The sequence below is a fragment of the Chelonia mydas genome, chromosome 10 (genome assembly GCF_015237465.2).
Source record: "Chelonia mydas isolate rCheMyd1 chromosome 10, rCheMyd1.pri.v2, whole genome shotgun sequence".
NCBI lineage: Eukaryota > Metazoa > Chordata > Testudines > Cheloniidae > Chelonia > Chelonia mydas.
This window is the reverse complement of record NC_051250.2, coordinates 23,329,366-23,356,818: the sequence shown is the minus strand read 5'-3', so window position 1 is coordinate 23,356,818 and position 27,453 is coordinate 23,329,366. Positions and strand designations below refer to the sequence as shown.

At 42.7% G+C, this 27,453-nt stretch overlaps 1 protein-coding gene across 7 annotated transcripts in view; it reads left to right on the top strand.

The window, feature by feature from the left end:
- CIITA (class II major histocompatibility complex transactivator) overlaps positions 1-27,453 on the top strand; it is a 70,764-nt gene that overhangs the window by 20,485 nt on the left and 22,826 nt on the right. For 3 of the 7 annotated variants that reach the window (XM_027820624.3, XM_037910961.2, XM_037910962.2), the window contains exons 2-9: positions 14,902-15,048; positions 17,508-17,633; positions 20,684-20,743; positions 21,849-21,929; positions 22,914-22,973; positions 24,516-24,599; positions 25,949-26,095; positions 27,226-27,366. In XM_027820624.3, the coding sequence (XP_027676425.2) occupies positions 14,902-15,048; positions 17,508-17,633; positions 20,684-20,743; positions 21,849-21,929; positions 22,914-22,973; positions 24,516-24,599; positions 25,949-26,095; positions 27,226-27,366 (846 nt within the window). Of the gene's footprint in view, positions 1-11,700; positions 11,758-14,901; positions 15,049-17,507; positions 17,634-19,205; positions 19,336-20,683; positions 20,744-21,848; positions 21,930-22,913; positions 22,974-24,515; positions 24,600-25,948; positions 26,096-27,225; positions 27,367-27,453 lie in introns of those variants that run through there. The other 4 variants (XM_043523210.1, XM_043523212.1, XM_043523211.1 and 1 more) reach the window with 3 other exon arrangements.

The window sequence follows — 27,453 nt, the reverse complement described above, 5'->3', positions numbered from 1 at the left end:
GGTACTGGCTCCAGGTCCAGGGTGAGAAACAGTTCCTGGCTGTCAGGAAAACCGGTTTCTCCACTTGCTTGCTGTGAGCTATCTACAACCTTATCATCATCTTCTTCGTCCCCAAAACCTGCTTCCGTGTTGCCTCCATCTCCATTGAAGGAGTCAAACAACACGGCTGGGGTAGTGGTAGCTGAACCCCCTAAAATGGCATGCAGCTCATCATAGAAGCGGCATGTTTGGGGCTCTGACCCGGAGCGGCCGTTCGCCTCTCTGGTTTTCTGGTAGGCTTGCCACAGCTCCTTAAGTTTCACGCGGCACTGCTTTGGGTCCCTGTTATGGCCTCTGTCCTTCATGCCCTGGGAGATTTTGACAAAAGTTTTGGCATTTCGAAAACTGGAACGGCGTTCTGATAGCACGGATTCCTCTCTCCATACAGTGATCAGATCCCGTACCTCCCGTTCAGTCCATGCTGGAGCTCTTTTGCTATTCTGGGACTCCATCATGGTCACCTCTGCTGATGAGCTCTGCATGGTCACCTGCAGCTTGCCACGCTGGCCAAACAGGAAATGAGATTCAAAAGTTCGCGGTTCTTTTCCTGTCTACCTGGCCAGTGCATCTGAGTTGAGAGTGCTGTCCAGAGCGGTCACAATGGAGCACTCTGGGATAGCTCCCGGAGGCCAATACCGTCAAATTGTGTCCACAGTACCCCAAATTCGACCCGGCAAGGCCGATTTAAGCGCTAATCCACTTGTCAGGGGTGGAGTAAGGAAATCGATTTTAAGAGCCCTTTAAATCGAAAAGAAGGGCTTCATCGTGTGGACGGGTGCAGGTTTACATCGATTTAACGCTGCTAAATTCGACCTAAAGTCCTAGTGTAGACCAGGGCATAGAGTCGCAGGTCAGAAGGAACTCTTAGATAACTCTTATCCGCTTGGGAACGTTCTGTTAAAATGCTCTCTTGCTAAGTGCCCCACTGCTCGAGGCCTCCACAGTGACAGGGGAATGATTGTGAGATATACCCAGCTAATCCTGGCAAGTAACCCACACCCAGAGGCTGCAGAGCAAGGCAAAAATCCCCCCAGGTCACTGCCAGTCTGACCTGTGGGAAAATTCCTTCCCAGTCCCACATGGGGGATCAGTTAGACTCTGAGCATGTGAGCAAGAACCAGCCAGACAAGCACCTGAGAGAGAATGCTCGGTGTCACCTCAGAGCCCTGTCCCATCTCCAGCTGTGGTCATCCCTGCTGCTTCAACGGATGCTTCTTCCAGTGAATACCTCTCCAAGTCTGGGATCAGAACATCTCTAAGTCCTGGTAGCACTATTAACACCCTAATGTCCCTCAACATTAGTACAGCTAATACATTTCAGCCACTGGTCTATTCTGGCAGCTGTTCCCGACCACTTGTCTGCCTGGTTTTGCTCCATCACTAATCTTTATCAGCACAATGCACCTTTTATGAGAGGCCCTGCTTGCTACTTACCACAGACCTCTCCTTGCTACTTACCACAGCAGAGAGTAACAGTCACTTGCCTTTCCTGCCTATTTAATTAATGTCACAGGTCTTTCCAGACATCCTGGCAATGACTGTATAGCTCAAACACCCTACATTTCCTCATATTGAATTGCTGTTAAAATCAGAAAGTGTGAAACATACATTCCTCATTATCCCTACTGGATGAAGTTGACACACATTACAAATCTGCAATAGCAACTCAATACTCCCAGTTTTGATAATTTCCAATATAATCCTGTCTTTTTGCACAGAAGCTGCTGAGAGGAAGAAATAAAAAGCTTTCATCTAAAATTTCATATGCTTAGTTGTAAACCAGAGGATGGTTTTTGGAAAGTTTGAGGTTAGTGTGGGTACGAACAGAAGAGTGATTAAATATCAACTCATCTGTTTACTTGGATTTGTTCTCTGAATCATTCTTGTTTTGTTTTAATAAAGTGAATTTACCTCTTCTGAGAATACTGCATTGCCAGTTGATTCTGGAGGAATGAAGTATTCTATTCTGGCTAGCACATCATAAACAATTATTAACTGCAGGTGTTTGACTGGTGCGCATTAATGAACCAGAAAAGCTTAGTTTTCAGATTTCATGGCAAGTTTGCTGGGCTGATAGGGAAAAAAATATAAAATGATTTGATATGGAAATTAACATGGCACACCATAGTGCCATTTGAGTATAACTCTCTGGCATGACCATATGGTAATCACATACTTTTGAAAATATACTATCTAGAAAAACTGATCATTGTCCAAACTTAAACCTCCGATTTTTAACTCAATGAAAACTATGCCTCCAGCTTTCATCCAGACCACACCACACGATCCATTGTCTACAGCCAAGCTCTACAATACAATGGCATTTGCTCCAACCCCTCAAACAGAGACAAACCCCTACAAGATCTCTATCAAGCATTCTTACAACTACAATACCCACCTGCTGAAGTGAAGAAACAGATTGACAGAGCCAGAAGAGTACCCAGAAGTTACCTACTACAGGACAGGCCCAACAAAGAAAATAACAGAACGCCACTAGCCATCACCTTCAGCCCCCAACTAAAACCTCTCCAGCACATCATCAAGGATCTACAACCTATCCTGAAGGATGACCCATCACTCTCACAGATCTTGGGAGACAGGCCAGTCCTTGCTTACAGACAGCCCCCCAACCTGAAGCAAATACTCACCAGCAACCACACAACAAAAACACTAACCCAGGAACCTATCCTTGCAACAAAGCCCGTTGCCAATTGTGTCCACATATCTATTCAGGGGACACCATCATAGGGCCTAATCACATAAGCCACACTATCAGAGGCTCATTCACCTGCACATCTACCAATGTGATATATACCATCATGTGCCAGCAATGCCCCTCTGCCATGTACATTGGCCAGACCAGACAGTCTCTACATAAAAGAATAAATGGACACAAATCAGACGTCAAGAATTATAATATTCAAAAACCAGTCGGAGAACACTTCAGTCTCTCTGGTCACTCGATTACAGACCTAAAAGTGGCAATTCTTCAACAAGAAGACTTCAAAAACAGACTCCAACGAGAGACTGCTGAATTGGAATTAATTTGCAAACTGGACACCATTACATTAGGCTTCAATAAAGACTGGGAGTGGATGTGTAAAGTAAAGTAAAGTAAAGTGTACACAAAGTAAAACTATTTCCCCGTGTTTATTTTCCCTCCCTACTGTTCCTCACACGTTCTTGTCAACTGCTGGAAATGGCCCACCTTGATTATCACTACAAAAGGTTTTTTTTTCTCTCCTGCTGGTAATAGCTCACTTTACCTGATCACTCTTGTTACAGTGTGTATGGTAACACCCATTGTTTCACGTTCTCTATATATAAAATCTCCCCACTGTATTTTCCACTGAATGCATCCGATGAAGTGAGCTGTAGCTCACAAAAGCTTATGCTCAAATAAATTTGTTAGTCTCTAAGGTGCCACAAGTACTCCTTTTCTTTTTGCAGATACAGACTAACACAGCTGCTACTCTGAAACCTGTCAATGAAAACTAGTGCACTAGCCTTTACATTTACTTTTTTGCAGACTTTTAGTTTAGTGAGAGTTCATTCATTTTAAATGTTAACATCTATAAGACTTTTAGCATGTCAGTTTATTTCTGGAAGTAATCAAATATATTCAGCATTTTGGATAGGACATATTCCATAAGCTCATCCTTACCTGTGGCTTTATTGTTCTATCACCAGCCAGGTATTCTGATCTGTTAATCAATAACCTTATTACTTATGTCTTGCAAATACTTGGCTTTACTAATTAATAGCAGCTTTAAAGGGATGATTCCAATATTATATATGCAGGCAACATTGTGAATTTTATGTTGGAGACCCAACACTGGGTCTACCCCTTCCTGGGGTATATTTCATCTCCTACCCAACTGGCACATGAAATTGCAAGATCAATAGCAAGGATTTTTAATGAATCTGTAAACTCAGGGGTCATACCCTATGACTGTAGAATTGCTAATATAGTACCTATTTTTAAGAAAGGTGGGGGGAAGTAATCCAGGAAACTACAGGCCTGGTAGTTTGACCTCAATTGTATGCAAGGTCTTGGAACAAATTTTGAAAGAGAAAATAGTTAAGGACATAGAGGTGAATGGTAATTGGGATAAAATACAACATGGTTTCACAAAAGGTATACTGTGCCAGACCCACCTGATCTTCTTTGAGAAGATAACTGATTTTTTAGACAAAGGAAATGCAGTTGATCTAATCTATTTGGATTTCAGTAAGGCATTGGATACAGTTCCACATGGGAAATTATTAGTTCAGTTGGAGAAGATGGGGATTAATATGAGAATTGAAAGGTGTTTAGGAGCTGGTTAAAGGGGAGACTACAATGGGTCATGCTGAAAGACTGGAGTAAAGTTACTAGTGGAGTTCCTCAGGGATCCATCTTGGGAAAGTCTTATTTAACATTTAATTAATGACCTTGGCACAAAAAGTGGGAGTGTGCTAGTAAAATTTGCAGATGAGATAAAGTTGGGAGGTATTGCCAATACAGAGAAGGACTGGAATATCATACAAGAAGATCTGGATGACCTTGAAAACTGGAGTAATAGAAATGGGAGCACAGGCATTGGCTTCCTCTAGGCCCCAGAGGTGCTCAACCCACTGCTCTGCCCCAGGCCCTGACCCCTTCCCCCAATCCCATGCCCCGCCTCTTCCAGCCCCTGCTCCACCCCCACCCCGCCTCTTGCCACCCAGTTCCGCCCCTCCCCCGAGCATGCCCTGTCCCCACTCCTCCCTCTCCCTCCCACAGCGCCTCCTGCATGCCGTGGAACAGCTGATCCGTGACAGGTGGGAAGAGCTGGGGAAGGGGGGAGCTGGCTACTGGAGCACCCACGGCGTCGGCGCCTATGAATGGGATGACCTTACAGACTAACAACAAGAATTTTTGCTGTAAACTGTGGATTTATCAGTTGGAAGAGACAGAGGAGGAGAAAGACCTGGGTGTATTGGTAGATCACAGGATGACTATGAGCTGCCAATGTGATGCAGCCGTGAAAAAGGCTAATCCAGTCCTAGGATGCATCAGGTGAGGTATTTCTAGTAGAGACAGGGAAGTGAAAATACCATTATACAAAGCACTGGTGAGACCTCAGCTAGAATACTGTGTGCAATTCTGGTCTTCCATGTTTAAGAAAGATTAATTCAAACTGCAACAGGTGCAGAGAAGGGCTATTAGAATGATCCAAGGAATGGAAAGCCTACCTTATGAGAGGAGACTAAAAGAGCTTGGCTTGTTTAGCCTAACAAAAGAAGGTTGAGGGGAGATATGATTCGTCTCTATAAATGCATCAAAAGGATAAATACCAGGAAGGGAGAGGAGTTATTTAAGTTATGTGCCAATGTGGACACAAGAACAAATGGCTATAAACTGGCCATCAACAAGTTTAGGCTTGAAATTAGGCAAAGGTTTCTAACCATCAGAGGAGTGAAGTTCTGGAACAGCCTTCCAAGGGAAGCAGTGGGGGCAAAAACTGGCTTCAAGGCTGATCTTGATAAGTTTATGGGGAGATGATATGATCATGTTGCCCACAATGGCACATAAGCAATCTGCAACTTATAGCAGCAAATATCTCCAGTGGCCGGTGATGGGACACTTAGATGGGGAGGGCTCTGAGTTACTACCAAGAATTCTTTCCCAGGTGTCTGGCTGGTGTGTCTTGCCCATTTGATCAGGGGCTAACTGATCACCATACATGGGATCAGGAAGGAATTTTCCCCCTGGTAAGATTGGCAGAGATGCTGGGGGCTTTTTCGCCTTCACCTGCACCATGGAGCATGGGTCACTTGAAGCTTTAAACTAGTGTAAAGGGTGGATTCTCTGTAGCTTGATTTGCGGAGTTCAGTAACTCAGCCAGGGTAGTGGGTGGGTGAGGTTCTGTAGCCTGCAATATGCAGGAGGTCAGATTAGATGATTCTGATAGTCCCTGTGACATTCTATATCTTGGGGGAGCGAGCTATAACCCCCATATTCCTCATTTTCATGTAATCATGATCTTACGTATAAAGCATGCCTTGTAAGGTATCAGGGGAAAGGTCATGATCTGCTGAAAGTCATTTCTCTATTCATATATGAATATCATTAATGCATATGAAGTTATGAGAATTGTGTAGTATGGTTGTCACTAAACATGTTGTAAATTGGGGGAATCAGCCAGATTTTAGCTCCCCAGAGGCAACAGCAAGGAAAGTAACCAACGCCCGGGTGGGGGTGTCAAACAACCCATCAACAGCCATTGTCTAGCAAGGGAGTTACAATGCAATGACTCACCTACATGAGGCCACACGAGGGGAATTGCTCAACCTTGCTTGGAGAGTCTTAGTAATGCTCACCTGACTCTGAAGGGGGAGGGGGGCACAGCCAAAAGGGAGGAAAGGACATGATAAAAGGAAGAGACGTTTGCCATGCTCTTCCTCTCTTCCACCTACATCTACAGACACCACACCATGCAACTGAAGCGCTAATCAAAGGGGAGAGCCTGGCTGAAGAGCAACTAGCCAGCCTGTGGTGAGAAGCATCTACGTTTGTAAGGGCACTGAAAGTGTTAAGATCAGCTTAGAAAGCATTTTGTTTTTATTTCATTTGACCAAACCCAACTTGTTATGCTTTGACTTATAATCACTTAAAATGTACCTTTGTAGTTAATAAATCTGTTTCCTTATTCTACCTGAAGCAGTGAGTTTGGGTTGAAGCGTGTCAGAAACTCCCCTTGGGATAACAAGCCTGGTACATATCAATTTATTTGTTAAATTGATAAACCTATATAAGCTTGCAGCATCCAGCAGGCATAACTGGACACCTCAAGATGGAGGTTCCTAGGGTTGTGTCTGGGACCGGAGATATTGGCTAGTGTCATTCGGTTGCACAGTCCAAGGAGGAGCTTACATGCCAAAGGCTGTGTGTGAACAGCCCAGGTGTGGGGGTTCTCACGGCAGAGCAGGGTAAGGCTGCTCCCAGAGTCAACGATTGGAGTAACCTAGCAAATCACTGGTCCAGATAACACCAGAGGGCAACGTCACAGTCCCCTTCTACCCTCTCCAAGGGTACCCAGAAGCACCTTACTACCACCTTCCTTTAGTGGAGCCTTGTCTGCACCTGCCGGGGGTCACCTCCCTGACTCTCCCAGCCACAGGCACCACAAACACTCCCCTCAGCCCACATAGGCTCTGCTGTCCCTCGTGCAGGTTAGGGATAGACACATTCCAAACCTGAGTCCTCTAAGTGTCCCCCTGCAGTGTCTAGCCCCTTTGCCACTGGACCCTTACAGCATTACCAGGCCTGCTGTTCTCAAAGGAGTAGTGCACCACAGCTTAATAGTTACACCTCAGAACACTGCTCCACTTAACCCAGCGTGTAGATTTGTTTATAGAGAAAGCAAGTATAAGTTTATTTAACAAAGAATAGAGATTCATAGGATGGCAAACAGAAATACTGGAAACAAAGGGCTACATATAAAATAAATCCTGCCACACATTCTAGAGTCTGAACTCAACTCACAAAATGCCTTCTGATCTGATAAGTAAGGGTGCGATTCTGTCACACAGGTCATGGAGTCTGTGACTTTCTGGGACCTCCATGACTTCTGCAGTGGCAGGGCTGGAGTAGCTGTCAGCCCTAGGGCTGCCAGAGCAGCGTCCCATCAGTGCTGCCACAGCAGCTGACTGGTGGTCAGCCCCGGGGCCACCGGAGCAGTAGTCCCTGGGCTGCTGGAACAGCGGCCGGCGACAAGCCCGGGGGCTGGAGCAATGCCCCCTCCGTCGGCAGTGCTCCCACTGTTCATTCCCTCTCCCCACCCCCTGGGTATTTTTAGTAAAAGTTAGGGACAGGTTGTGGGCTTCTGTGAATTTTTATTGCCCGTGTCTTGACTTTTACTAAAAATACCCGTGACAGAATCCTAACCTTACTGCTTATCCAAAGTCCTTCTTACAGCATTTTTCAACCAGGCTGGGTGAGACCCTTCTTTCATGAGCCCCAACCCACTGGCAACTTGTCTCCCCTTGATGAAGGATGGCAGGGTGTCTTTCTGTACCCCCAGATACATCAGCTCAGACCTTTGATCTTCATCTGAAACAGGGTGGATTTGATTTAAATCAATTTGATTTAAATCGTGATTTAAATCACTCATCAGGCAGACTCGATTTAATCATGGATTTCTACATAAAAGTGCATTCTTGTTGGTTGTTATAACCTTAATACATATTCTTCACAACTCAGAGATAGATGTAGGTTTCATTTTTAGAAGGTACACACTATACATTGTTAAGTGATTTATTTTGAAAACTTTTCAGATTAGTTTTACAGCTATATCAGAAAATGAATGATTGGTTATTTCATTTACCAAAGGTAATTTAAGCAGCTATTTATGAAGTCAATGGGAGGTGAACTATCTCCAATTCAATAGGTTAATCATTAATATTTGGAAGATTTTCTTGCCATGCTGTATTAGGAGGAGAACATCACCAGACAGACATTTAAATTGTTTTATTTAAACTAAAACAACAACATTATGTATTCTGGATTTTTTCTTCAACAGCAAATATATAATATTTTAACAAAACACGCATATGAATTTTTGAATTTAGCTAAAAACATTGAAGTTTTTTAAATCAGGTTTGTTTTTATTAAAATTGTTTTTAACTAAAATAGTTAAATGAAATATTAAAAAAAATCAATCAACTATATCAGCCAGGTCAACATGGGAAACTTAAAATATTGGCTTCTGTAGCTAACTCAGTTGTCTTCACCTTCATTTTTCTGTTCGTTCATAATCTGGAAAAGAAAAACAAGCTTTCCTGCTTTTTCAGGTCCCGACGATTTCTCAGTTTGGAATTAGTCCAAAGGAAGAAAATATTCTTTCTACACTGGCAGAAGAAGCTACTGCTGTTAAAAGTGAGATTATCACTCCAACGGTTTCCGAATCCAAGTGCTTAAGTGACTTCCACCAGTTCACTGGTGTGACTTTCTTTAAAACATCATCAGCAAACACATATTTCTTGAATGGTTCTTATTCCCAAACTGGGTCTCTTTTACAGCTTGCTGCCATTATAGGTGTTGCCTTCTAGTGAGAGAATGGTACAGTAGATCTCAAATCAATGAAGGCTACACTCAGAAAGACCTCAAGACTTCTGGAATATGCTGCTCAAACAGTTTCACTTTTGTTTCTACTGCCTGTCCCTCCTTTCTCACATTTATCTCCAGACTTCTTCTCCTTGTCCAGATCTATTCTGGCCCCAACAATCAGCTATTCATTGAACTTTTGGAAACTTTGCACTTTTAGAAAGAGGTAAGGGGTTGACTCTGTGTACACAAATTTGCAGAGGGACAATAGGGTTGAGGTCTGTTATTTCTCACCTCAATATTATTTATTTAAAAACATTTTTGCTGTTAACAAGCATATTATCTCTGGAGACACAAATCCACAGTTTGAGAACTGCAAAACTAAGCATCTCTGATGGTATCTTCTTGACTGAGCACTAAGTTCCATTGGGTAGATAGAAAGATTAACCTAAATAATCTATACAGAAGTCTGTGGAAACCCATAAGATTGGTTCCCTAATCCATGAACTATTGGAACTCATTTACAACTTTTCCTAAACATTACATTAATATATTGTCTCATACTACAGAATTAGAAGTTATAATCCCTATTCCATGATGAGATATCTTTGAGTTATAATGTATCTCAATTAAAACTAAAACTTTTAGATAGATATTTTCCTCAAAAAGCATTTCATCCAAAAAAAAAAAATCCGATTTAAATAAAAAAACCCACAATTGTATGGATGTTTTTATCATTGCTTTTTATCCACCCTGATCTGAAAACAGGGTCCTCTCCCACTCCCCTGTTTACCTCTTCCTATTAATTTCCTTCTGAAGTCCTTGCAAGCTCTTCATTAACATTTGACTCAGTGCGCTAGTAGACTACATAGTGGTCAGCTAGGGAGATAAGTGTCTCCCATCGTCTGTCTGGAAAATTTTGTCTCAAGGCACGCTCGCTACCTCTGAATGACCTACCTTTTAACTACAAGGCCTTCAGAACATATTTTTCCAATAGATAGATACACACACATCTTCTTATATGTTATCCGCTCATACATTTGCAAAGATTGTGATGCCCAGTGTGACACAGGCTTTCAGAAAAAATCTTCCATGACACTCTTTGGTGAATTAGAATGTAAATACCAGACTGAAGGGATCCCTGTGTTGTTAAGTGCTGAGGAATCTTGTCGCTGCAGCAGCTCTGTCAAGGCTGCTAAGCTATTGCAGCTGCTCAGTGATTCCATTCTTGGAGCTCCGATGTTAGTTGCACAAGCAGAGAGAGCAGACTGCTAATTCAGCAAACTCAATGTTACTCCTAAGGAAAGGCCACATGTATAGTTCAGTGACAAAGGCACTTGGCCAGGTTTAATGCCCTCAAGACACAGTCCTAATGACTCGCACAGCTTGCACAATTACATTAACACAATTGCCCCGGGGCAAGGAGCAGTTCAGTCAGCAGCGGGAATCTTTGCTGTCCCTCAGCCATACAGAGGGTTAAGGCGAGGTACCCACCATTTATAGACTGAGACAAGCAACTGAGATAAACAACTTACGTACCACATTATGTGTTCCTGACGTCTATTTGTTGCCTCCCCTTGTATCCTGCTCCTGATGTCTCGAACAAAACATCCCTATTCATTATTCTGTCAAACCAGCTTATTTTACCAGGGGTCAGTGTGCTCCTGTGTCATCTCCTAAGAATTGGTTTACGCAGTTACTTGAGAACTCTTGATGTTTTTGTACCATCCTCTCCTGTCAGGAATGTGCTTACTTGGTTAGCCAATACCTGCTGTGTTATTTTACCAAGGCCAGGCCTACTGTGGTTCACACTGTTAGTTATGCCGAGGACTCCAGCAAGGCCTGAACCCTGTAACCATTATGCACCTCATGCCCTCTGCCAGTTGGCACCAACAGGTCCTTGGGTCACAATAAGACATAAACACCTTATTCCAGCCCCCCAACATGTGCTACATTACCTCACATTTTCAGCTACCTGACAAGGTGTAACCTACCCCTCCTGAGTGCCTTGCTGCCTTTCTTTTTCTGGACCCTCAGTGTGTTATACTACCTTCAACTTGGAGCTAAATTCAGAGGTGATGTGTAAACACAAGCAGGTGTGGGTCTAAACTGAATAAGCATTTGTTTCCCCTACACCCAACACACTTTCCCTCCATACCAGCAGTTATACCCAAGGAAAGTTAAGAGAGGCTGCATTATCTTTGCTGGAGAGTCCTCTCCATGTTGGGAAACCACATAGGACAGACAGGTGCCAGCTGTAGCATTCTTTGCAATGCTGTCCCATTAGGACTGCACTGTCAGCAAGCAGAGGTAGAGATGCAGACGGCCCCAGAGTTGTAAAGGCACGCGGCCTCACATTAATTGCTCTGCATCATGGTTACAGTGTTAACTGCACCTGTGACCCCTCTTCTGGTCTCTCTCAAGTGTGCCCCTTTAAGTGCTGGGGCCTATGCCTTCACTCTTCCCAGTGAGGAAGCCCTCGATTCTCCCCGTCACAGACCCAGGTCCCTGAGCTATAAACATCCTTGTTCATCAACCGTGATTCCTCAGCAGCCCCAGTTGGGTTTGACACCGGTTAAGAAACTTCCTTTCAGAAGCTGTCACCAGTAGATAAATGCAGTGACCCAGAGCAGCTTCTTCAAAACAAGGTATTTATTATTTATTTATAGAATTCAGAGAATAGAGTTGGAACAACAAAAGGCCTACATGCAAATGGCTTACCTACAGCTTAGCATTTCCCTCAGAGCCTTGGGAGGCCCAGCTCTTTAAGACCCATTCTGCAGAGTCTGTCTCCATGTGTCCATCAGCTCTCCTTGAGCAGTTTCCTAACAACCCAGTCTCTTCCCCAGACTCTGGATTTTTATCTAGAGTTCTTTGTTTCAGGTGTTCAGGTCCCTCCTACCCCAGTCAGGGTTTTGATGCAGATTGGTCAATGAGAATAGTTCAAAAGCATTGACACCTGTATTGTCAGATAAGTTCCAGTGACTGGGTTATATAAAGCCACTGTCTGCCTTCCTGCAGACCTGCAGTAATCTTGTGCAAGAATTAATCCTTTGAACCGTCTAGCAAACAGCATAACACTCAAACAGAGGTACGCAATAGTCATAAAACAAAATGCAGCTATCTCCCATGTTCTTCACACTCTGTGAATCCACATGGATCTGAAGGAAGGGGAAGCTGCCTTTTGTAGGCTAGAGTCCTGGTCTCTTCCATGAGGCAACCTCCTTCTCAAAAAGGTTTCCTGGCCCCTTGATGTGTGTCTCTGTGTAGAATCACAGTCTGGCCATGTGATCCTGGGGACCAAACATGCACTCTTTATATCCTTTTTCTTGGGTGCAATCCACTCTCTCTAATGCAGAGGAGAATGTTTCACCTTTCTTTGACTCAACCTGTTCTACATGTGAAACTCAAGAAATAGTGCCTCGTGTTTGTGTTTATAAAACCATATCCCCTCATGAGGTTCCAGGAGATTGTGTTTAGCACTAGATGAATTCAGTAAAGGAAATTGTATAGCATGCAGCTTTTTCTTTTCTCTCTCGCTCTCTTTTTTTTTTTTCGTTTTTTTTGTTTTACTGTCACAACAAACTATAATCTACATTTTATTTTCTTAACTTCATTCTTGTTTCCAATGAAAGCTGAGTTAACTGCTCTGCTTTCACTTTGCTAAGTCAGGCACTAGTTTCAAAGGTTTGTACAGGGTCTAAAGAGCCACATTCATCACTATCTGTGTTTGATCTCTAGACAACATTAAGAATGCAAGAACTTTGCAGACACAGTTGGGTCCCAGATGATCACATTTGCTAACCATGTATGTACAAACACACAAAGCCTAGCTATATATACACTGCTGCTCTGTTAGGTTTTGTTGACTTCTGCAGTACAAGGCAGGCAGGCTCACTAGTGGGCTCCCAAATGATTTAAAGGGATACTACCCAATTGCTCTATTTTACGCTAGCCTGTGAAGTAAATTAGGATTGCTTTTTTTGTGGCAATTAAGGTTTCCAGTTGATTCTTTTTCAAAGAAAAAATGTAGTGATGAAACTAGCACTTAATGTTCAGATTTAAAGTTGCTGAACAGCAAATCCTACATTTTAGAGCAGTTTTGCAAAGAAATGTTTATACTTAACACTTGTGATTGGCCTGTGCATAGGTTTTAGTGAGACAGGAGGCTGCACAGAATTTCTCTCCGCCCCTACCTCCCCACACTTCAAACCTCCTACTTGAAAACCAGCCACCCGGGCAGATCCTGTGCTTAGAGAAGTCCCTACTCCTCCCTCCAACCTCCCCAATACTCAAACACCAGATCTCTCATCATTGTCTCAGCCCCCTCCTGCTGCATTGGAGAAACACAGGTTCTCTGAAATGTGACCCTGTCATCTGAAGTGAACATCCTTCCACAACTTTGTTCCTCCTCACTGAACCTCTAGGTCTTTTCTGTGTATTCCCTGGTCTGTTCCCTTCTTACTCATGACCTCTGTTCTTTCCTCTCATCCAAACTCCTCCCTTCTCAGCTGCAGTGTGGTCTGTCCCACCATGCAGTCATTTAAATCAAAGGTGTGCGAGCACTGCTAATAAAACTTATACACCTGTTTCCTCTGGTCAGTGCTCTGTACCTGCTGCCTGTAACATACGCACAGAGGGCAACATGGCAGACCTGAAGACACAGCAGCCTGCACAGCACTTTCAGTCCATAGGAGGATGGAAGGGCACAATGGTGGTGGACATCCTACTATGACAATTTGGGGACTATGTCTGTACAGCTTATGAATTCTTGTTGGTATTTGGGAAGTTGTTTTTAGGAAAACTGCTGTGTCATGGAATGCCTCTGTGTATCCATTATTGCTGACACGCCTGTAAGCTGGTCTCTGTCTGACTAGCTGCCAGGGAGAATAGTTAACCTTAACCATTGTCCTCTGACCAGTCAATAGGTATGCTAACCAGTCAATAGGAGGTTGGCTGGAGCTGGGAGAAGCCATTTCTAGCTTCTTGGGTTTGGAGAGTGGGAAAATTAGCAGCAGCAGCAGCAGCACAAAGGAACTAGGTGGCGGTCATGGAGACAGGATGTATGAACTCCAGGGCCTCACGTTGCAACTTAAGAAGCTTTGGATAGAAGGAGAAGGGGGAACAGTCGGGCATAGTTTTGTAGCAGGGATTTAGCTAAAGACCATCCAGGGTCAGAGAAAAGAAGCTGACTTAGAGAAGGAGGAGGAGATGCTCCATGTTTCAGAAGTCAAGTCATGAGCTACAGCAGAAGCATCCCAGACAACACCCCCAGAGGACCCAGACCCCAGCCCAAAGAATGCTTCAGAGTGGTGGTAATCTGAGGCAGGGAAATGTGTGCGTGGTTTATTGTTGTTGCACAGGTCTCTACATTTCTTTTTCTTTTAAAGAAAAAGCAATGGTGTTTTAGAACCCTGTGCAAAATCTATCTTTATGTGTTTTATGTGTTACACCTATCGTATGCTCTTGAGGAGTTAACCTGTGGTCCCACAACACCCACATGGCTGGAGTAGGGCGGCAGTTCTATAGTACCTTCCATCTTAATACTCCATGCTTGAAGTCAGAAGAAGTAGCAGCTGTTCAATGCCTTTAGGATTTGGCTTTTGAAAGTGAAATATAAACAGACCGCTACAACATCCTTGTCTGAATAATCAGCATTCTGTTTGAGATTTCAGCACTGCCTGCTTTAGAGTAGATTTGATGGTAGATGCCATGACAAATTATAAAAGTTATAAACTATTGATAAACATCCTTTACTTTATTCTGTTCATCATTTTGTGCTTTGATTTCAGCTAGTAAAAGACAAACCATGGATTCGGCAGTTTTGACTGAAAATAGCTTTCTTGATTTGCTGCACAGCAATATTGATCCACTGCATCTATACAGCCTCTTGGACACAAGGTTATCTGATGAAGATGAAGAAAGTGAACTTTCAACAGGTTAGTAATGCAGTGAATTGTCCTGCTGGTTAGCCAGGACATTGGATGAAAGTAGAAGATGCCATTACTTAACAAGCGCACTTTGTTGTGATGGTGGAGCGAATCTAAATGTAGATATGGAATTCTGATGTCATGGCTCTAATCCACATCCAGATACAGTAGTTGGTTCCAGATACCATCCTGTGTTAAATTTGTGAACCTGAGTTACAACTCTGTTTGTTCAGCTTGTAGTTTATAACACACTTCTTTACATGTTGCTCATAATGAGAGGCTAATATCTTTGGCATGCATCTCATACAGCATAACTAAATGCTATGTAAAAGCTTCCCTCTGCTGTCCTGGTCAGGCTAGCAACTGGCAACCCCTCTGCAATTTCAGGCTGGTGCCTTTACTAAACAGAGACTTTAGCTGAGCCAGACTGAGTGAGGACAGACCTCCACAAACAAAAACAGCAAATTAATTTCCTCTGGTGATCAAAGATCCAGGATTTGACCTTAAATCTTGAGGTAGATGACCAGTGTACTAGCAGCTGCGGGGAATTTGGCCAGTTGCAGCATCATTTCTTAAACAAGGTTGGGAGGAGCCATCTCTCTATGCATCTGGGGGTTTCCTTCCCAATTCCCAGGACCAGCTGGTTGGAGGCTGATTCCTGTCCATTCCCTGACCCTCAAACCCAATCCTACCTGAGGATGTCATTGTGATTGCAGTGGTAAATCTGCAGTCGTAGGCTAGTGGGCTACATAATTGTTGACCTCATGCAGTTTCCTGCCCTCACTGTACTCCTCCTCTGGGTTTCTTTGGGGGCAGGCGGGAGGGGATCAAATGTAGCTCTGTTAATTTGGTGTCTTAGTATTTCCACCAGACTCAAGGTATATTGAATGTTGACACCGGACAAAGGCCTTCAGGCCTGGCGGGTGTTCTTTTAAACACTATTTACTATCAATTGATTCAGTACCTTGTACTTAGACAGTAGCTAAATAGCTTTTTTAAAACGGACAGAAAGTCCCAGCTCTTAACAGAGGGGAGCATGATTCTCCCTTGCCTTCACCTTTGTAGTCACTTTATGTCTGCGCCAAGTGAGTGTAGAATGTTACTGTCAAGGTTCCTTCCCCACTCTGAACTTTAGGGTACAGATGTGGGGACCTGCATGAAAGACCCCCTAAGCTTATTCTTACCAGCTTAGGTTAAAAACTTCCTCAAGGTACAAACTTTGCCTTGTCCTTGAACCATACGCTGCCACCACCAAACGTTTTAAACAAAGAACAGGGAAAGAGCCCACTTGGAGACGTTTTCCCCCAAAATATCCCTCCACGCCCTACACCCCCTTTCCTGGGGAAGGCTTGATAATAATCCCCACCAACTGGTACAGGTGAACACAGACCCAAACCCTTGGATCTTAAGAACAATGAAAAATCAATCAGGTTCTTAAAAGAAGAATTTTAATTAAAGAAAATGTAAAAGAATCACCTCTGTAAAATCAGGATGGTAAATACCTTACAGGGTAATCAGATTCAAAACATAGAGAATCCCTCTAGGCAAAGCCTTAAGTTACAAAAAGACACAAAAACAGGAATATACATTCCATTCAGCACAGCTTATTTTACCAGCCATTAAACAAAAGGAAATCTAATGCATTTCTAGCTAGATTACTTACTAACTTTATAGGAGTTGTAAGGCTGCATTCCTGATCTGTTCCCGGCAAAAGCATCACACAGACAGACAAACCCTTTGTTCCCCACCTCTAGCTTTGAAAGTATCTTGTTCCCTCATTGGTCATTTTGAGTCAGGTGTCAGCAAGGTTATCTTAGTTCTTAACCCTTTACAGGTGAAAGGGTTTTGCCTCTGGCCAGGAGGGATTTCATAGCACTGTATACAGAAAGGTGGTTACCCTTCCCTTTATATTTATGACAGTTACCAAATCAGAATGGTATAAAGCAGTCAAGAATCAGACTTCAGAATCTGGAGTCATCTCATGCTTAATTATTGCTGGTCTGAGATCGGGGCCCACGTTTGCCCTCTGAACTGGCAACTACGATTGATACCTGCAGGAATTCGTCTGTGCAGATGGGGCCTTGCTTATGCACCAAAGTCGGAAAGCAGGATGAGTTAAGGAGCAAAGATCTGGTTGTCCTCTTAGTTACAGCAGTGAAGCATCACTGATTTGATCAGTTACTTTACTCCTGATTGTCACCAGTGTGAGCAGAAAAATCAGGTCCAGAATTTTAAGCAGTTTACTTAGATTTGTTAGCCCAATGTGATTTCTGTTCCTGTGCAATGAGTTGGCCTTGAGTCAGTTCCTAGTGAACCAACATCTATCACAAAACCACCACAGAATGAATGCTTGAGAGAGAATGAATAATTCTGCCTTTTTGACTTGTCCTGCCTCCTGGGTTTCTTTACCCTGGCCATGGCATTCACTGACCTAATTATAACATTTTTTTATTCTTTTTTTATTCTAGACCCTGAAATTGATACCATCAACCATGATCAGTTCAGCAATTTGGATGTCTTTTATACAATGGAAAGCAATGGAAGTGTGGAAGAATCTCTCTTTTCAAATACAGGGGAAGCTTATTCTAGAATAGGTATGAGATTTTTTGGGGTGTGCGTGATGTTTTGGAGATAACTAGACCAGTAAGGGGTTCTTCCCTGTATAACCCTGAATGCATTTATGCTGTGCCACTTTGTTTCCGACCCTTGACACCAGTAGCCTGGCCATAAGCACAAAATCTTACCTTGGCTTCCATCAGCCTAGTTACTCCTTGCAGGGTAACACCACAATCCTTCCGGTCCAAAGTCACCCCAAATCCATCCTTTCGGTGTTCTTACCTACCAGACACATGGATCATTCCCCTCTGGTTCATCACCCCCGAATGCGTGAAACCAGCCCCCCAGTGATCAGCTCATTCTGGCACCCAAGCTCCACACAGGTTGAGCAACAGAGGTCTGCTTGGGTAGAAATAAACAGGCAGTTTATTTAATAGAAAAACCATAGACTCAAAGATGAACTAGTAAGGGAGAGCGAACACATACAGGTCACAGAAAATAAACACAAAGACGCAACCTCAGGCTTTACTCTTCCATATTAGATAAAATCCCTTTTCTAATATAAGTTACCTATTGCCATTAAACCAGCTTATCTTATTTACAGGAAAAGCAGATGGAGCTGGGGCTGTCCCTGTTGGCTCCTTGTGCACATGCATAGGGCCTGCCCCATGTGGGAGAGGACTGGGGAGGCACAGGGTGCAGGTCCCATCTTTGTCCCCTGCAAAACCCCTGCAGCCGGGATTTAACAGCTAGAATCTTGCTGTGGCTTCACCAAGCAGTAGTTTCCACAGCAACACCCTTATAAAGTGACACCTGAGAATGGTATATTGCCACGGCAACAAGTCAGCTTAATGAGGCACAGTTAGCTATACCAGGGTTTGAGCCTCACACAGCACTATGTTCTGCAAACTCTCTGGCTTCACTACCGGATAGAGGGAGTTGTGATATTTAAATCAAATCACAATTTATCCTTAAATTTGTATATATTTATCAAATAAATAAAAAAGACTATACAAAATGTATTCTGTAGCTTGTGGGAATTCTTTATTGGCTGTGCCTCACTTGCCTATGCTGATAAGCCACCCCAACTTTGAACAGTTTCCTAGCGACCCCCCTAGCTAAGCAGGGGTCCAGTGTTTCGCAGACAGCTTCCTGCTTAGAGGCTCCCCCTGAGATTCCAGGTGAAAAACTCACTTTCCAACCTCCTTTTCCTCCCCTCCCCCATAGGATCCTAGAATATCAGAGTTTTAAGGGACCTCAGGAGGTCATCTAGTCCAACCCCTGTTAAAAGGGGGGCCAATCCCCCAATTTTTGCCCCAGATCCCTAAATGGCCCCCTCAAGGATTGCACTCACAACCCTGGGTTTAGCAGGCCAATGCTCAAACCACTGAGCTATCCCTCCCCCCATCATGGTGAGTAATGGTCATTCTGAAAGGGAGCAATTCCCTCTTAACTTGATAGCTGGAAAGTCTCATTGTCTTCCCATTAACTTTAATTAGGGTGACCAGATGTCCCAATTTTATAGGGGCTTTTTGGGGCTTTTTCTTATATAGGCGCCGCTTACCCCCACCCCCGTCCTAATTTTTCACACTTGCTATTTGGTCACCCTAACTTTAATGGTCCACCATAGTCTTTTCTTGGGCTGGAAAATGGGGTGAGTACTTGAAGCTGGTTTCATTGTAAACAACTGGCTTTGAAGGTGACCCTCCCTGCTTGGCTGCTTCACCACCCTGCTGTGAGGTGAGGTTGAGCAGATTCATAACCACAGTCTGTATACATATCTTGACCATCAAATTCAGAACATTACAAGCTTTCACAAAAGATTTTACTCAATATATATATATAGAGAGAGAGAGAGAGTACAATAATACAGCATGTAATCTGTTGGTTTAACCTCTCTTTTGGGGGGTTTAAACTTCCTATTCTGTGTTTGGCGTGTCTGGACCCTGATTATCATAGGGGGGAAGTGGCACATCAGCTATGAATATTGTTACTTTTTCCTTCCTCTGTATACTGGTTCCTTACAAGTTATAATTTGATCACAGTAAATTAGTAATGCCTAACTTTAGTCTCATTTTGTCTAATATAGTTAATATTTTAACAATTACATGATTAAGAGCTAATGTTTTTCAATAAAGCCCACCCTGATAACTCCCCTAAAAATATTCAAAACACCTAGGTCACCCAAAATTGCTATATTTCTTAAATATAAAAAGTATAAATTAGTTTAACAGTCACTTTCATAAGATGTGCCACATCACAGTGGCAATTCTGTGTCCCACGCTTTTAGAATTAATGATGCTAGATACATATATTGTAATGTGAATATATGTATGATTATTAACTGTCTTGATAAATATAAGTAAGTAGGGCCATTTCCTGCTCTCAATGAAAGCAATAAGAGTTTTCCATTGACTTGCTAAGAGCAGAATGATCCCACAGGACCTAAACCACTGAAGTGAGTAGTCACTCATATGAGTGAAGCTTGCTGGTATGAATAAGAGCTGTAGGTACCAGACCCACAGAGTGTATGGCTGGGAACCCTAACTTACTGCTTTTCTAAAGTAGTAATGGGTCTTTCCAGTTTGAGTTTTATTAACAAGTACATGTGAAATCCTTTTGCTTGGCTCTTAGGTGACTTCTTCCCAATCACAGGAGTGAAAGTTGCTTTAAACAACACTAAATAACAGTCCTTCTATGAAATAAAAGAGCTGTCTGTACTCCCCCCTCCACGCCACGCCACCCTCACCCCTCACACACACAATATACCAGCTAGTGTTATTTTAATCAGTTTGTACATCTCATGAGCGAAATGGTCACCCTTGACTGCTGGATATGTTTTGGTTCGCACGGAGAAAAAAATCTCCATTAATTATACTTTCCTGATCAACACTTGCTGTGTTAACTTCCTATTTCTAGTGCCCTGCACTTCCTGAACACTACATTTATTTAATAAGTAAAACTAATGGACATTTCTTACTCTCCTTTCAGACCTTGGACTTTTGTACATGAGAATAATCTACAATAATTTGTTCTTAATTGTGTCATTTAACATACCATTGTGCTCTTTTTCCCCCCTTCTTGTTAGCTGGATTAGCAGAATATGTGCTCAAAGATCAGCAGGAGAGACAGATGGAAGACATTTTTGGTAAGGTTTTAACACATGGGGCAAAGTTTAGATATGACTGCTCTCTATAAATACATCAGAGAAATAAATACCAGGGAGGGAGAGTTATTTAAGTCAAGTGCCAGTGTTGACACAGAACAAATTGATATAAAGAGGCCATCAATAAGTTTAGGCTTGAAATTAGACAAAGGTTTCTAACCATCAGAGGAGTGAAGTTATAGAACAGCCTTCCAAGTGGAACAGTGGGGGCAAAAAGCCTATCTGGCTTCAAGATTGAGCTTGATATGTTTGTGGAGGGGGGAGGTATGATGAGCTCAGACTAGATGATTATGATAGCCCCTTCTGGCCGCTAAGTCTATGAGTCTAAATCAGTGGCAGAGCCAAGAGTAGAATCCTGGTTATCCATCCATGGCAGTGTGGAGCAGCAGCCAAATGACTGGGACAATATTTACTTGCTTCCTATTAACACCTTTAAAAAGTTGCATGACTTATTTTTATCCTGCTTTGGTGCATTTTTGGCTTGGATTTTGCTCTTATTAGTTAATGGCAAACTTCCTGTTGACGTCAGTGGAAACAAGATTGGGCCCAATGGTTGGACTGAAGTATTTGTTGTTTAAATTAAAGAATGAACCTGGTAACATGTCAGTTCTGATAACACAAATGATTTCACTGAAAAGATCTGTATGACTCCGTGATGTGTTTTTAAAATAGAACTAATCCTTTGGGATATAAAACTGAGGCACAGATTAAATGACCGGCCTATGGTCACATGGCAAGTCTGTGATTCAGATGAAGGGAGAACCCAATAGTTGTGATTTCTAGTCCCCTCTGCTAGTCACTAGACCATTCGGAACCACTTAAATTTAACAACTAGATTCCTGAGTGTGTGATGATCTTCTGCACTGTGGAAGTTCACCAAGGTGGCCAAATCCGATTTCTGTGGATGTTGCATCCTTTGCAGATTTGGATGTACACTTTACTGTACACATACACTCCCCATTTTTTATTTACAGAATTTATCCTGATTTCAAGACACTATGCATTTGGTGCTTGAAATTCGTTTTTAACAGTACCCTTTGGGATCCAATTGATTCAGATTTGACAGTAAGTTCTTTTTGTTTAACAGGAAAACTTATTTTGGATGAAATGTCCAATGAAACCACAGAGGGTTTTACAGAGATGAAGAAGCAGAAATGTCAGAAACGATGTAAGTGAAACAGCATTTGTGGCATCGCCAGAAACAATTCACCTAGGGGGCTGGAGTCTTTTAAAGCTCCTCCCATGCAATCATAAACTACCTGCATGGCAGGGACATTTGTTTTTAAAGGAACATTGTTGCTCCTCTCATGCCAAATTCTTCATTAGCATAAGTAGCTGCAACTCTTCTGAATTCAGTGGAGCCGTGCCCAGTTAAACCAGTGGTGACTTGTCCACTCTTCCTCTGATGTGCATTTGAATCAATTAAAAAAATGCTCCTTATATTTTCAATGATTTGTTGGCATGTAACATGGCACGGTGAGCATGTTTTTAGCTGTTATAACCCCTAGCCTTGCTTTGCACCAATGTGGCAATGTTTTAATTTTGTTTTCGATTAATTCTGGCTTAGTAAGTATTATTCCTTTTTTATTAAAAAAAAAACCAAACCAATCAACCAAACGCTCAGGGTTATCATTACAAAAATCTGCCGCCTATTCAAAAATATAGGGTCAGAGTAAAATAACCCTACTCACTTTCATATTTAATATGCTGAAAACCTCTACTTCTGAGGTAATTGAAGCTGCCTCAGAATTTCTAGAGACAAGGCAAGTGAGGTAATATCTTTTATTGGATCAACTTTTGTTGGTGAGAGAGACAAGCGTTCGAGCCACACGGAGGTCCTCTTCAGGTCTGGGAAAGGTACTCGGAGCATCACCGCTAAATGCAAGGTGGAACAGATTGTTAAGCATAAGTAGTTAGCACATATTCTAAGGGACCAGAATTTCTAGTCTGCCACAATGAAATGTGCAGCTTTTAGGAGACTATGCCCCAGAAAGCAGATCTGGTTGGCTATACAGTGCACAGAACTCTGGTTATGCCTCTGCTAACTCCCCATCTTATTTAACATGCATAAATTAGACTCCACTAACAGAAACCTTAAAATATCAAACTAGATTCAACCTACATCAAGGATTATAAACTTTCTTACTTTTAGCATTCGTGAGCACTGCAGAGAGTTACTCTGATGCTTCCAAGCTCAAATGCAGGAGAACGGGTGAGTTATTGGCTGAAGGATTTTGAGTGTACCTTGTCTGTTGTTCTGATGTTCATACCACTGTCGAGGTATTAAACAGAAGGACTGTAGCTCCTGCATGCTTGAGAAAGGTTGGATGTACTAATATGGTGACGTATCATGACAGTGGGTTTCTCTGGCTTAATGCTAAAGAATAGCACAGGTTGGGTTATTCTGCCCTTAATCCATACACCCACATCTAATTGTTATTGTAACAAACCTATGACCACCTAGATGTATCAGTGGTCATAATACTGCACACCTTGGAAATGCCTCATGGCAGGGCAAGACTTGCATCCTGCTGTTCCAAAAGCACAGGCCTCCACTGTTTGAGTGAAAGGAGAACTCCATTAGCAATTAGCAATAGAACGCCTATGAGAAGGGGAGGAACCAAGCAGAAAGGGCCAAAACAATAGCCCAGATAAGGAACATCCTAACAAACACAAAAATAGCCAGGTTACTTCCTGCAAAGAGGCAACTCCTCACTCGATCCTGGTTACTCAGCTCTTCTGCCAAGGCAGAGAACCTGGAGGTCAGAAGACACAGATCACTTAAAAGATCTGCCCTGCAGCTGTGGAGAGGTGGGGGGAGTTACTGGTTGCTTTAGGCTAACACAGACAGATCCAAGGCAGGATCTGCAGTAAGCAGGCTATAACTTGGTCCCCAAGAGAATGGGAGACACAAAGGCTAAGATCTGTCTATCTAGAAGCTTGTGTGGATGGCCAGGTGTAGATAAGTCACTTGGTTTAAAATTCATTGCTCTGAGTGCTGTGAGCCTTTTTGCAAATAAATTGTACGTTGTTTTGAAGAATCATACATTGGTTTGCTTCTGTGTCACTGCAAACTGTCAATGCCCACAGACTCCCAAATGGAAACTCTTGCAGGTACCAAGCCTCCAGGGCCTGCTAAATATCACAGAAGCCCAGTCAGAGAGTGGTAGGATTGCAGGATCCCCACTGCAGGAGGCATGGGCCTGTCACTTGAAAAGGGTGCACTCAGACTGGGAAAGGGTCTCAGGAGGGCCAACCACACATAAGGTAGCCCATCACAGTGTCAGTTGGAGTTTTGTGAACAAAGCAAGGGAATTGTGCCACCCCTAATGTGGAAAATACACTTGCTAGACTTGAAAAACTAAATAAAGTCCTTGGTGAATTCCTACCTGCTATTTGTGGTTTATTCAGGTAGCACATTCCTTATTTGTACTGAAGCTCCAAGATTGGTGTGGATTAACCCACAGTATTGACTTTAAACCACCCACACAATTTCTTTTTTATATCGTGCATTTCTGAGGATGTATTTGTATTTCAGTAATGCTCACAATCTCCGTTGAGGATTGGGGTGCTAAACGCTGTAGATGCACGGAATGAAAAGATGGCCCTGGGTCCAGAGAGCTCACAGCCTGTGAAGGAATGTGCAATCTAAAGCACAGTTGTAGAGCTAAGACTTAAATTTTTCAAAGTAGGACATAGTTTTGTGGCATTTATGGAGGTTGCTCAGACAGTGTCACTGTCTCCATCTTCACAGATGCAGCAAAGAGGGTGAAGGAAGGAGTATGTACAGAAGGCAGCAGAGCTGTTGGGGATGTAAGAACTAGTTGCCAGAAAAGAGGTGAGCACTTTGAAAATGCCTCGTAACTTCATTTTGCATTTGATAAAGTGAGAACAACTGTGTAACTCTGTAAAGCCAAACATACCAGTCCTTTGAAAATTCAATAAATATGCCAGCAAAGAACGAGGGGGTTATATTTACCCAAGTTCTAAATAAAATAGGAACACCTGTTGTTATTACTTATTATTTATATATTTATTATTTACAGCTGAGATTACTCCAAGGAAATCCTACTGTATTGGTACCCTCACCATGAACTAGAGACTTGCCCAAACATATTGGAAGTGTTGGGATCAGCAAAACCAAAATGTATAGTATTGTATCTGTATCACGAGCAGGTTATTTCAAAATAAACAAGGACAAATATTTCTTACATTTAAAACTATTTCTCTGATTGCTTTAAAGAGTCAGTGGTGTGCATAGCAATACAGACTATCAAACTGTTTACTTTTACCATGTACAGAAAGGTCCTGATCCAAATACTGGATGCCGGACAGAGCACCTTTTCAAACCCTTATAAGTTATCAAGTTTGTATAATCAGGCAGGCATAAGAGGTGGTTTCATTTGTCTAGAAAAAGTTTGTCATTGTTTATGTGAAACTTTTCTAAGGAAGCCTGGCCATCCTTACTTCCCCAGTAAGACCTAGGCAGAGAGCCAAGATGAGGGGCCTTACTTTATGCTGCTTCCTCGGTCTTGTACTGCAGTGTATAAGGCAGTGAACAATGTCTGGGAAACTGAGCACAACAAGCTATCATATTAGCTCATTACCTCATACTTGGTAATAATTTACACTGAGTCTGAATATTTATGTGCCTGAAGCTATTTAGGAGGAGGACGGGCCAGGAACACTGAATGTGTTCTTTTAAACTAGTGAAGACACTGCAGAATCTTCGACATACACACTGTAGTCCTACGGCCATGTTAGCTGGCTGCGTCATGAAGTTCTGCTAAACACATCAGGTCACTTCAGAGTTTGGATACCAATTTTTGGGCAGCTCTAAACACTTTGCTGATTTGATGACTATCAGGTGACTTATGTCTTATGCTGTGAGATCTTCTGTGGTCTGTTTCAGAGTAACAGCCGTGTTAGTCTGTATTCGCAAAAAGAAAAGGAGTACTTGTGGCACCTTAGAGACTAACCAATTTATTTGAGCATAAGCTTTCGTGAGCTACAGCTCACTTCATCGGATGCATGCATGCATCCGATGAAGTGAGCTGTAGCTCACGAAAGCTTATGCTCAAATAAATTGGTTAGACTCTAAGATGCCACAAGTACTCCTTTTCTTTCTGTGGTCTGTCTGACTTTTGTAAGAAACTAACATACTTTAACCCTGTTTGCTTTTTAAAGTGGAGTCCCCTGGGTCTACAGTGAATGGAACTTTTGTAGCGGTGCCTCTGAACAGCTCTCCAGCTAACTCCACCTCTTTGTCTCACCTGCACATGCAGTTTTCTGTTACCAGTATACATCCAACTGGAAAAAATGTCGTGATGCCCGGTATGTACGGTATAACTGCAGCTTTCTACCCCTACACAATAGAGAGAACATGTGAAACTCTTCACCCAAACCCTTCACTGTAGCATGCATCCATCTCCTTCACATCAGGACATGGTGGTGGGGCTTCTCTCTACCCCATACAGTTGCAAGGGGCTGCTGTTTCCTCTCAGATTGGGGCAGTAAAACTGGCTCCCCTTCATTCCTTGCTAATAGCATGTGCCACAAGATGGAGAGGCAGGGATTTCTCCTTACCCTCCTCCTCAATTAGAAACTACTCTTCCTCTGCTCAGTCAAAGGGAAAGTGAACGTGAAAATCCCTTTGAATGCAGCACTCAGAAACTGGTTGCTTAATTCATTCCTTGGTGGTTAGTAAAATTAAAGGTCACTGTAAGAGCAGTGCTTCAACATGTTTTTGTAATTCATTTTGACTTTGGTTTTTCTGGCAGCGTCCCTGGGAAAGGCTTTGTAGACTCAGTTAGTTTTGCTATGATTTATACAACTGCTGTATTTGTCAAAATATAATGAGCCAGGGAGTGTTTGGAGTTACAGCTTTGAGTCTGGAGGCAACTGAGAAACTGACTTTAGGTAGCTGATATTAGTCAACACAGCAGCAGCTCTACAGAAGCTCTACCTGCTGCAGAGCTGTGACAGGTGATCAAGTTACAAGCAGTGCATCATCAGAACACATTCTTGGGCTGATTCTGTCCAGAGGAGTAATGCTTCCTTGCTGCCGGTGCAGTGTGAGCGTAATCACATGGAAAGGCTGTAATAATGTGTGAGTCTCCTAATCGCTTTGAGGGCAACATAGCACCTCAGACTCCGTAATGCGTTCATTTACATACAGTCGCCTTATGCAAATTAACCTTCACTGTCACAAGCCACACCAAGAGCGGCATCAGCCTTAATATTTTATATACACTGTAAATAGTATGTCTCTCTATGGGATGCCTTTGGCAATGAACTCTTTAATCTTTACAGTACCCTATGAATTTTCAATAGGTTTTTGCCATTCTGAATGCTCCAGCTGAGAATGTACATAAAGAACACCACTGAGAGCAGGAAGGGCTGTAGCCCACGGTTAGGAATCGAGGTGCTTAAAAATTGAGTAACTCTATTACTCTTAATTCCAGTGTCTTCTGGAAATTCCAACCCAGACTGTCTGCTTGTTGGTGCTAAAGGGATCCAGGTGATATCCGGCTTTGCAGTTCATCCTCAGCAGATAATTAATTTGCCTGTAGGGAATGGTGCATCCAATATTATAATATATCCAGGTGAGTTATTCAGTAGTGTTTCAATTTTTCAGAGACAGAAAGTAAAATAATTTCTATCAATAAAGTACCATAGATCTTCATCACATT